Source organism: Cheilinus undulatus, linkage group 17 (assembly GCF_018320785.1).
Source record: "Cheilinus undulatus linkage group 17, ASM1832078v1, whole genome shotgun sequence".
NCBI lineage: Eukaryota > Metazoa > Chordata > Actinopteri > Labriformes > Labridae > Cheilinus > Cheilinus undulatus.
In genome coordinates, this window is record NC_054881.1 from 22,398,061 (window position 1) to 22,410,765 (window position 12,705).

The 12,705-nt window shown below is 40.4% G+C and overlaps 1 protein-coding gene across 1 annotated transcript in view; it reads right to left on the bottom strand.

The window, feature by feature from the left end:
• Window positions 1–10,135, bottom strand: part of slc27a4 (solute carrier family 27 member 4) — a 35,187-nt gene extending 25,052 nt beyond the window's left edge. The window contains exons 1-3 of the mRNA XM_041811352.1: window positions 9,742–10,135; window positions 8,256–8,417; window positions 205–415 (exon numbers count right to left, since the gene is read on the bottom strand). Of these exons, the coding sequence (XP_041667286.1) occupies window positions 205–415; window positions 8,256–8,416 (372 nt within the window). The 5' untranslated portion in view covers window position 8,417; window positions 9,742–10,135. The remainder of the gene's footprint in view (window positions 1–204; window positions 416–8,255; window positions 8,418–9,741) is intronic.
• Window positions 10,136–12,705: the final 2,570 nt, after the last annotated feature.

The following is a 12,705-nucleotide window of genomic DNA, read 5'->3' on the forward strand; positions in this document are numbered from 1 at the left end:
ACGTTATATCATGCACAACTGAAACAACAGGAACTGTTTGTTTTGCATCCAAAGCTGTTTCATTTTTAGCCAAATTCAAGTTTCAGCAGAAGAAACTAAGTTTTAAAGCCTGTTTACAAGCAGTCAAGCACAATATAGTCCTTTTGCTTAGAGATAAAATGTGTTAAATATGCACTGCAAATCCCAGGTGATCTGTAGACCTACCCTGAAACCTCTTTCCAGCAGCATGTTAGCCACTCTGTTGGAGTACTCATCCAGCTGATTGAAGGTCCACCTCTCCCCTGTCCCCTCAAAGATCAGTGCTGTTTTGTCCCCGTGGCGGCGCACTGTCTCCGCAAAGATCTTAGGAATGGTGTTCTTCTCTTTGAGGTGACGTCTGACATTCATTTTCACCCGCAACAACACATATGCAGCACTGACGGGACAGAAAACATTTACTTAAGAGAGGGGAAAGGGAAGAGTATCAAAAAACATTACACACTTTAGTGTAAGAGCCAATCGATTTCATTCTAACAGCCATAGGTCAAGTGTGTTTGAACCCATTAAAGGTCCTGTGAGTAGTTTTTTGCTGGTAATGAAACACCATAAAACATATAATGATTACTTTTTATAATTATTAAAGCAAATGAGAACTTCAGTGACAAGATTGACTGCCTCTTTTTGAACTTCAGGTATCAGGTATCTATGAAAATGATCCCAAACATACAAAATAAATTACTTTGAAAATTCAATTTAAGTCTTAAATTTCAGAGGATTCCCTCCCCTGAAATTCCAAACCAAATTCCCCAAAACTAAGAAATAATTTTCCATATTTGATTTCCAGTCAGTTGTCCTGAGACAACTTCTAATGGAACTCTCCAAAATATATAAACATACCCTCAAAATTTTCTTGAAAATACAAGCAAATTCCCCTAAATATCCAAAAAAATTCCCTAGAATTTCCATTTAAATTCTTGAAATTTTCATAGCAAATTCTCCCAACATTTCAAGAAAATTTCTTCAATAGACATTTTATCTCAAAAATTCTAATAGCAGAAATTATTACTATGTTGTCAGAAAGCCAGTATGTAATATCCTCATATGTGCACGAAGGGTCTTAGGAGGTTAAGAAACATCTCACTTTCTGTAATTTGAAAATAACAGTAGACCATATTGTGATTTAATCAAAATTTCAATAAACTTCCCAGCCTTATTGTAGGAAAACTGACACTTTGTCTGAACACAGGGTGCATAAATGATGTGAAATTCACCTATAAACTTATAGGATGGCTATATTTTCTACTAAAGAGGCTAAAATGCACAAAATCACAGTCATTCAAAGTTTCATATTCTTAAGTTCAGCTGAGGTCATCTACATAAAGTGTTAGATTTAACCTTTATATCTCTGAACATTATGACAGATGGCATGACAAATCCAAGGGTCAAAGTCTGCCTAAATGGCAGATTTTTACTTGATTATGTACATTTATGGTGCAAGGTTCAGATAGTGGGCACTCTCCTGTACAGTCTATAATGGCTGAAGAATCATAAAAACCTGTGAACGGTTTAACATCATGGCTAAATTGAAGTGATGATGATATTTTATCATTGCAGGGGGGATTAGTTTCCTGCAGGTCCTGATAAGCAGAACATGCTGATGGCAGTTTAGAAGCACCAACAGATTCTAATGCAACATGAACTCTATACTTTTCTTATCAGGATTCTTTTTATCAACGGATATACTGTAGTCATAGTAAAGATATAAAGAGCTATAATAAGTCTTTAGCTGTCAAATCCAAGAATTAAAAATGCTGGTCTACTAATGTATTTTCATGAGTGGAGTTTCATAAAGGACTGCATCATTTAAGCTCAAGTGAGCAGTTTGGTTATGAAACAAATTTAAATGAATATATCATCAATACATACATTTCTGAGCAACAAAACCATCAGAGGGACAACTACGTTATTTCAATATGCAGTTAAGTCTATAATTATTTGGGCAGCAACACTATTATTATTATTATTATTATTATTATTATTATTATTATTATTTTGCTTCCAGTGCCCACCAAAATGGATTTGGAATAAAACAGTCAATATGTGACTAAAGTGAAGTTTTGAGCTTTCATTTAAAATGTATCATAAAACATGGTATTCACTATTTAGGACTTACAGCCATAAAGAATTCACCAGAAGGATCAATTTTATATAAAAGCCATGAACACCACAGAAGAAATCCATAAAGGTGATTGCAGAATCCTTTCCTTGGTGAAGAACAACCCTTTCAAAACATCAAGACAATTAAGACGACTCCAAAGGCAGCCCGTGTATCATTGTCAATATCTTCAATCAAGAGATGCCTTCATGAATATAAATACAGCTTTACAACAAGGTGCAAACCACTGGTAGCATCCAAGAACTGGAAGGCCAAATTAGACTTTCCAGGTCTGGAATCACATTCTTTGGACAGATGAAACAAAGGGAAACTTGTACCACAATGTCTGGAATAGAAAGGTACAGAGAAGGAAAGGAACAGTCCCTGATCCAAAGCAAACCACATTATCTATCAAACATGGAGGAGGCAGTGTTATGGCATGCCAACAGGCAAACTCACTGCTGTTTATTGATGATGTGATTACTGACAGAAGTAGCAAGAGGAACTCTGAAGTGTACAGGGCATTACTCTCTGCTCATTGTCAGAAAAATGCTTCAAAACTGATAGGACGGTGCTGTACAGCACAGATGGATAATGACCCACAAAACACTGTAAAAGAAACCCAAGAGTTTCGAAAGGCAAAGAAATTAATTTTTCTTTAATGGTCAAGCCATTCACCTGATCTTAGCCCATAGGTTGTTTCTAGTTACATCATCCTGATAACACATGAATGTCAGATGGGGCCAGGAAGTGCAGAACATTGGTTAGGAAACAATGTGAATGGAGGAAAGTTAGTACATTAAAGCTTTAAATGGACCTGAATGCTGCAATAACCATCAGAAAATCTCTACATACATTGGGCATAATCCCTACACTTTACAGAAAGTGATTTTTCAGGTTCAGATCAAGTTAACCAATTTACCTTGCATGGAGGTGATAAATGTCACTGTGGCCAAAACCTCATATCTCCAAAATCCCCCCTTTTCAAGGAATGAAAAAAACACTGTATTTCTCAACTAATTTGAACACTGAATGGTCTTAGTCAGCATCCTTTATGACACTTTGAAGCTGCTGTAAGCGATTTACTTTTAGTGTCATATGCCCACAAAAACAACACAACCTGTCAGGGGCTTGTTATTGAAGCCATCTAAAAGAATAACTTCTGCAACGCCTCCTCGTGCTGCACTCCCAATTGAGGAAACCCAGCAGGGGACGATGCTCCAGCCAATGAAGAGGCTAGCACTCGCAGCCAATCACGGCTCAGGACGGAAGGAGTGTTCCTACTGGCGGTGTTCAGTACTATATAAAATTTGTTCATGCTGAGGTGACAAATAGCACTGTTTTATGAAAAAACATAAAATCATGAAAATCTGAGATACAAGGTTTTGGTCCAGTGCCAGCAATTTCCTGCCCACCATCTAGAGTTCTTTGAAGAGGACTTCACGTCACATTACAGCAAACAACCTACAGAACATGCTTTTCACTTATTGAGACAAAATCAAAGGCAGAACACTAGAGACACATGATATTACCAGCAAATCACTTTCAACAGATGTTAGCTTAAAAAGTGAATTATCGTATCAGCAGATATGAAAATTCATCTCTTTCTGTCGTTTTCTTCATTAAGAGCTATTCAGGCCATCTCCATCACGATCTTAGAGTAAAGACATGCGCAGTCTGGCAAAGCATGACGAGACAATAGAATGGCCTGCCATTGGTTGTCACAGCCAATATGACAGAGCAATATGCTGGATAGTGTTAGCCGCTAACAGCAGAAACGATCAAAAATTAATTTGATTAATTGGATAAAAAGACGGTCAATATCGAAGTTACTGTTGTGGATTTAATCTCTAAAGACCCTGGAAAGGCATCCAAGGTTTTAGGCTCACTAGAAAAGCCACAATAAAGGCTACAAATGCATGGATAGCGTCATTAGAACAGCACAAAGGAGGGATTCTAGAGGAAAGAAAAGTATGAGGCTAAAATTTATAGTTTTATTTCAGATCAATTGTGGTGGTAATGTGTCGCGACTTTCCATGACAAAGATGGCTGAATTAATTGATTGTTGTTTTTTCTTTTGTAAATAAACACGACATAAGCACATACAGGATTAAGACCAGAAAAACCACAAGATATACCTCTATCTTTACAGGGGAGCAAAGGTCAAAACAACACAAATTTTCTCACAGGAGCTTTAAGGAAAAAGAAACTACTATTTAGAGCAAAAATCGTGCAAACACAGATGCTTTCCACCTACTAAACTGCCCACTGACAATCACTGGCATTTGCAGGGAAAAGAAATGGCTTAGATTACAAAGGCATTAAGATGTGAACCACAGCGCTTCTTGAAGTGTAAATACCAGAGTCTACTCAAAGTGAACAACAGAAATTTTATGAGTAACCATGAAAAAGGCTTGCTTTGACAAGGTCAGATACAGTGAAATGTTAACCTTAAGGTAAGAGGAACCAAAGACAATTATTAGCTATTGTTTTATGCTTATTCAGCTAAATGTCTTTCAGCTATAGCCTTGGAAGCTCTGACTTCTGACACATAGAGGCACTGATAAGAACAGGTTAGTGGGTTATTTATAGTCACCACGCAAGCTCTAGTTTTACAATTTCCTGTTTTACCACTCCTGGAGCTATTGAGGAAAGAAAAGGAAGCTGAACGCATACCAATTACCATGGGAACCGCTGAATGTAAATATTTGCTTTAGGTGAGACGGTTACAGAACCTGCACCTCCCCCATCCCCCTGCCATCCTTTGTCTGAAATACTTAAGGTTTTTAAAACATGCACAACAGGAATAAGCAGTCGGTTTGAACCTGGGCTGTTTACTGAGCCTGTTGGGGCCCCAGGTTGTGTTCAAAGATGTTAAACTTTTCAAGACGGAAGGAGGGAGAACATTTTTGCTAGCACATGCCCCTCTAATGTGCAAAATTATGATCAAAGAAACTATAAAGGAAAATATTATAGCTGATGAATTATTGAAAGGAGCTCCTCAAGTGTGGTACAATTTTAAAGCTATGATTTGATTGAAGATTAAAAGAAACTTGAGTCGCTGCATGCTTTTAATAATTAATCTAAACAACATTACAGTGTATCACCGTAGGCCAATATCAATGTGTAATCATATAGCATTCTGTGGAGAGGTGAAAAACATTAACTGTGACTTATAACTCTCACCTAGCTACACTTAAGCCTCTGCAAAGGATCTGGACAAAGACATGTAAAGTTCCTATGGTCCTATGGTGACTTTTTAAGAATGCAGAGTGAAAATCTCACATCCACTGCTCCTAAGAAGCTAAAGTGTCCAAAAGCTTTGACTTTAAAGGGCTGTGCACACTAAGGCTGGAGATATGCGTGCTGTTAACTACACATACGTAGGCATAACATAGCTGCCATGCATTCACAGCATTAGGTTGACCTATCAGCTGTGCACAAAAATTAACATATCAGAGACAAAGATTCAGAATGCCTAGTAGAGGCGGAGCAGAGGTAGAGTAGGCACGTCAGCTCATAAGCAGAGACAACAACAGCAGGAGGTTTGAAAGACAAACTGATGAAACAAGTCCAAAATTCTCCACATCTTTACGGTGTTATTGTCACTGCACAAACATGTCAGTCAAACTACCTGGAACAGATGGCCTGTTTTAAAATGGTAAAAAAGTAATGGAAGTAAGATCAGTGTTGCAGTACAAAAAGTGACCATCCAAAGTGGTGTTTGTATTAGTTTTGTTGGTCACAAGGTCACCCATGAGAGGGGAAAATGGCCACATGGAGGTTTGTAAAACATTTCACCTCTTAAGCCCCAAACAAACCAGTGCCAGACAAATACGTCACCTCAACTGCCATCCCTAGCACACACCGATGGCTGGGTGTCAACGGTCAAACTACCCACCACCCACTGCTGGGCAAGGTGCTTAATACCAGAGCTGAAAGCCTGTTCAGAGCTCGCCTCTCTGTGTAAGTGGAAAAAAAGATAGAAGAAGTGGTATTTCACCAGTGGCAGAGGCCTCCCATGTATTCTACTACTTTTACAAAAGATAGTGCTAAATTTCTTTTTCTGTGCTCTCAGAGCTGCTACAACAGCAGCCGAGATAGACAAAATAGCCGTTCTCCCAGAAAAACAGATGCGGCCGGTCATGCCAGGAATGGAGCAGTGGTGTAAAGTGCTGCAGCGCCTCCACTGTCAGTTTGCTCATAGAAAATAATGGGGGCAATCACTGGGACTTTCACCAGACAAAGCCAATGTGTCTTAGGCTTCAGAGTGGTGTGATCCTTTGTTCATTTACATGAGTGCAACAGTTGTATTTAACTGTTAATCAAGAACGTCAGAGAATGAGCCGTCTCAAGACACACACGAAGGTTTGGGATGCCAAAAATTAAAGAAAAAGAAAATGTTTGGCCAAGGCATTTTACCCTTAATAACAACTTTTACTGCAAGCTCTAAAAAGCTGACTGGAGATGGACCAAAGTGTCATCTGTTAGCATGGAAGCTAGCGCCACTACTGTTGATTGGCATATATCCTTGGAAGCTATTGTTGAAGGACTTACTTAATTTCAGGGGTCCAGTCCAGTCAGTCCATAATAACAACAAAAAAGTGTCTTTTATTATGACCATATCTACAAACACAGTCAGCTATAAGTCACCAGTTAACACGGTCACTTAATAAACCGATACACTGGGAGTGTTACACTCATGCAGATGAAAACATTGTAAGGTATTCCTTTATCTTGTGTAGATGGAGTGTTCTGACCAGTCATCAGTCTGTCCTGATCTCACATTACTCTTGATTATTGATGTAAATATTAGCTCTGATCTCAGAATTAACATTATTGTAACCTCCTTGAGTGTCTCCATATTTGTAGTCTACATCCAACATAACAGGTAATTGTAAATGGCCTGAGCTCTCTTGTGTGCCTTCTAGTAGTGTCCTTAGGTGAAATGCAGTCATAGTAAGTTTATCTCTAATTTTGTGTTTACATGATGACACCAAATCTTTTGTCTGTTGTTATTTTTGCCAAAACATGTTTGATTTTTTGTTTTTTCTGTATCCCTTTAAGTTGTTTAAATGCTGATTAACTCTTCCAAGTAGCAGCTGCAGTCCCCTTTCCCTTTCTCTCTCCCTCGCACTAAAACTTGACTTTAGATACAATGATTTGTCCATGCATTCCATGGAATTCCACCTTAGAAAACATGGGTCTGTCAGGATTGACCCAGTGTTTTCTTTTGTCAAGTAAAAGAGCCACAAAATCTTCTTCACTGCTTTATTCTTCACAGAACATGAGTATGCCCATCTCGATTTCTCCAATTGAATGAATGTAAATAAATTTGGAAGGAGATTGCCAAGTGGTTTAACTGCACCCCGAGTATGGAAGCTAATCCTCTAAGTGGGCAGCGTAGATTTGAATCCGACCCGTGCCTCCTGTCTAACGTGTCATTCCTGACTCTCTCCCTTATATCCTACACTATCTACTGTTCTATCATCTCCAAATAGAGGCAAAAAGCCAGCCAAATAAATCCTTTGGGGGGCTTTTAGTGTCTTTCTTCACAGAGATGTGCTGTGGATAGAGTCAGAAACATGGGGAATCATATTCTGGAAAGGAGCCACTGGCCGGACTTGAACCAGAGCTCAATGTGCAAGGTTTGTATGTGACACTTATTGGATTACTGATTTGAAAAAATGGATGCGAAAAAACAGGGACCCAGTGTGCAACTTTTTCTAGTAACTTTGAAGTTTTTCTTATAACCTTATTTATGGATAAATAGATAGCTATGTTATATAGTTTTGAAATAGTACACAGCTCTTATAATATTTACCAAACTTGGTTGTTAAAATGTTAAAATTAAAGCTCAGAAGTCAGCATTGTACCTTCATTTTTTGCCTGAGGTCCAATGTTCCACAGTGCAGAGCCAAAACTGAAAATTTGTCCCCATCTCTATACTTACAGACAGTAATATGTTCATTCAAGCTCTAACTTACTGACACTCAAACAGAAACTACTGAAGAGCATTAATTCTCTTTGGAGGAGCATGACTAACGTCCATTTCCGTGGCTTTTTTGCTGTAACCAGAAACAGAACCACACTAACATAAACAGAACATCAATATGCTTACTGTAAGTCTCTGTGGACTGTTTTGGCAAAAATCTGCAGGAAGCGCCATCCTCCGCTCCCCAGGTAGAAGATCAGCATGGCCGGGAGGACCTGGTACCAAGGCAAGCCCACCAGCAGCCTCAGCACAAACAGCAGGACCGTGCAGCACGCGAGACGCATCATCCTGAAAAAATGCACACACGTATAAATAGACAGAGATAAAGGCTGCAGGCCACTGTTACTAATCACAAATATGCAAACATCAATCAGTTTAAGGAAAAATATATTAAACCTCCTTTTTTTCAATGCTGTTCAAGCAAACCATTTATAAATGTTATCTACCATGACTGTATGCACATTTTAACCTACTGACTCAGTCTGGCACTCTATGGGATTGCTATAACTGAGGTCAAAGGCCAAGTTTGTCATAAACTGTGTGAAATCAGTTAAGCAGTCACAAGCACTATTTTATCTCACATGGGCAGAATTTCTAAACAGAGGGATTATTTGTTTTTTCTTGGAGTTAAAATAAAACCTAAGGCTACACTGGAGAAACTACTTTAAGAAAATTGACTATAGTGACAGCTGAGAGCAGCAGAGGACAGCTTGTGTTGACATTGGTGTTCAGTTGCCACCAGATAGCTGGGAAGATGATCCCAAAGCAGTAAAGGATACATGATTGCTTATTATCTATTCAGTGGCCTGTTTAGATCAGCTCTGCATGGTTTATTTCTGTTGATAACGTGTTTTACATGGCTATTTATTGTTCTATCTCATCGGCATGTGGCTGCAATTGTATTAAATGCTAGAAAATAGCAGGTCAATAAGTCTGCTGCTATTTAAAACATTAATCGAGTAACAGTGTGACGAGACAGCTGGTTGTGAAGGACAAAATTAGCCTGGATGATCGGCATGATGGAGTAAAAATACGCCAAGGAGGCTGGAGTCATTTCAAAGCGAGAAAAAAGCTTCATCATTCGCTGCTGCTGCTACACCCGGAAATTTCAGAGGCGCATCATATTGCGGTAGCAGAGGGGAAATGATGGACAGGCTCAGCCTACTGTTTGGTTTGACTGCGTCTTACTAGCCGTGCCATGTGCGCCTTCAGACAGGGCCTTAACCCGGCCAGAGCATTTATTATCAGGCTAACCTGATGTAGGTTATCATTGTCGCTGACGCGCCTGTAGCAGGATGCGCAGCGCATTGCGCGCATCGGCTTAAAGCGAGGAAGCGGATGGACAGTGTGACAGCAGCAGCAGCAGCCTCTTTCAGGATGAAGAGGCAATGCTGCTGACATGCAGTCACATAAATTACCTTTCATGGACTGCGGGGCTGTCTCATATTAAAGTGTCGAGCCACCTCATGGGTCCTAATAGCGGCTAGAAGGCTCACAAGGTTGATAGAGGACAACAGAGTCATAACCGGGCTCCGTCCCCTTTCTTAGCGAATATTTTCAAGCATCGCGAGGGCGCTCAGTCACCTCAGTTGATCCGTTTTTGCGTACATACCTTGCACCTGGCTGACGCCGTTACAGCATGTAGATGCGCGGAAATCCCAGGACTTGAACTGGTTGTGAGCGATTCCGCCTTGATCGGCTTAGAGGCTAGCCTGGTCGACCCCTCCGCTACTCGCCGCCGCTCGCTTGGCTTGACAGAGGCTCACAGAAACGCTCACAGGGACGGACACACGCACCGGGATCCCCTCCTGTTGTTAATACCACGACGAGCTGCTGCTCCTCTCCTCTCTTCTCCTCCTGCCGCTCGGGCGTCAAATCCGCCTGGCCGCGCGTGTCGACTTTGACCTCGCGATCATCATCCGTTCATTGTCACAATCATTGATATCATTTCTGGGTTCATTGTAGCCGATAAGCTCGCTAGCAAGCGTAATTCAAATGACCTTATAATTTTCTTAGCTGCGCCCGCCTACTGCCGTCAGCGTCCCATCAGTGCATCAGGAATAAGCACTGATTGACAGCAACCCGAACCAATCAGAAAGGGCGAGTTTTTAAAACATCCCATCCGGCATGGGCGGGGTTTGCGGCACTGCTGAAGAGGAAATGCGGTGTGGCCCTGCCCGCTCACTGACACACAGTGAGGCCAACACGCACAGCAGTTTCCACCCGGTTACAGCAGGAGGCTGATGCTGAACCGTGTGGCCTGAGATGAGCGGTGCATCTGCTGCTACAGTCCGAGTCTGCACGACCACTCACGGCTTCTCACCCAGCCTCAAGACGGGCTTTTAGTGTGGATCTGTCGGTTGTAGAGACGCGAGCAACGAGGATGCAGAGACAGGTTGTCAAACAATAGCCGGGACTCTCTTATCATGTGCCACTGACTGCCAATAAAACTACAACCTATAAGTCAGCAGGTTTTCAGTGCAACCAAACAATATCAGCTGAAAGCTGTCTGCATTTCTAAAGCTGGCAATATGTTAAAGCGATATTCTGCAGATGTAACTCACATATGTTTAAATGAGTGGATTAAAGGCACCATTTACGAATGAGTGAAATTTGCACAAACCTTGCATTAGACTAAAATGTGGGTATTTATGCCATTAAAAACTATTTTCGTCATTTATTACTGCAGTCTTGAAGATCATGGAGGAACTTGTGGTCTATGTTGATTTCATGGCACATTTGGGCAGCACTTTACCATATCCTGCTTTTATGAGTTTGTCCCATACACTTTTAAGTAGCCCGGCTGTCTTTTAAAAGAAGGATGTGTCATTTATAAGTACAAACCTCAATTTCATAATAGTTCGGACATCTTTTAAAGAGTAATCCCTTAGAATTCCAGGTAAAATCAGTCAAAAACACCTATTGAGGAATACCCAAATTAAATTGAATGCTGTTTGAACCATTTGGAGTACAAGCACAAAAAGGTGTCTATAAAAACACTGAAGTTTCTTTCCAAACTTTCAGACTCACTGTCGGTACTACTGGCATTGAGTGTGGTATGGTATACACTGGTATAAGGAGAATACTCACTTATTATTAGGTCTCCATTAGTAAACCCATGTCTAAATCCTCTATCCTAGAATGGGAAAGGCAGCAATAAGTAATCAGAGTACACTAGTGCGTTTCCTTGTCACCCACTACCTCCATCACTGCTGAGAAATATGGATGAGTTCACTCAAAAAGCATCATCATGTAGCTGTCGCTGGACCAGAGGGGATTTTAAAATCTGCTTTTCTTCAGCCATTATTTCCATTATGATCCTTACTCTGCGAGACATCAGAAGAGTCAATGTAGAGACATGGTTTGAATGTTTATCTTGAAGCGTGGGCACATGCGCACACAGCGACCAGCAGAGAGGGGGAGTTTGGCATCCTCGAGGTAGTGTTTTTACGGGTTTTTAATGTCGTATTGGATTGGGTTTTAATAGGTGTATTTCTTCAGGTGTTTTTTCATGTTACTTCTGTCTTGTGATCTGTGTGCTATAATGAATGTTGTAATCTCACTGGCTGCAAAACACATCTACCTACGGGTACAAATAAAGTAGCCTGAATCTGAACTAAATATGTAAGATGATCTTACGATGCAGTTATCCTTATCCAATCTGCTGGACAGCTGCTTAAAAAAATGTGGGTAAATCAAGAGTATACCCACTTCTGCAGGCACCATTACACCACTGAGGCCAGTCTAGTACCAGTACTCTTTCAGTGCAAAGCCATGATGTTGTGACTTACACAGAATGTAGACTGGCATTGTCTTGCTGAAACAAGCAGGGGCATCGATGGAAAAATGTCTGAATAATGGCATGTTACTCCAAAATCTGGATGTACCTCTTAGTATTAATGATGCCTTCACAGATGTGCAAGTGACCCAATCCATGGGTACTACTACACCCACACCATTGCAGTTGCTGGCTTTCAGACTTTGCATTGTTAACAACCTGGATCAGTGGTTCCCAAAGTGAGATTCAGGGCCCCTGGGAGAGTTTTGTGAGACACTAAGGAGGTGTTGAAATGATATTTAAAATTAAAGTGTCAAATTTGATGCATTATGGTAAAAAATATTCTTAAAATCAGTTAAGTTTGACAAAAAACTATTGCTATTAAGTGAGATTTGTGCTTTTAATGTGTACAAACAGTGGGATTCCCAGTCTCTGGCACTGTTTTTTTCTTTGGGGGGGGGGGGGTTGTCACTCGCCAAAAGGTTTGGGAATCACTGATCTGGATGATCTCAGCCCGAAGTTTCAACTGTTAATTCCAAAAACACAATTTGAAATGTGGACTCGTCAGATTTGCATAGCAGAATTTTAACCTACATTTGTAGATGCAGCATCATAGTAAGTTAACTGACAACACACCCAGCTGGGGTATGTGCATGTTTATCAGAGGAAAATTTTGATCTAAACAGACTATTCCTGCAGTGCTGTTAATTACCTTGTCTGAGTCCTTCCTTGTGGCAGCTGTTTAAGGCATTAAAAATAACAATTAAGAAATACAGCCAAAAACACCTCACAGAAGCT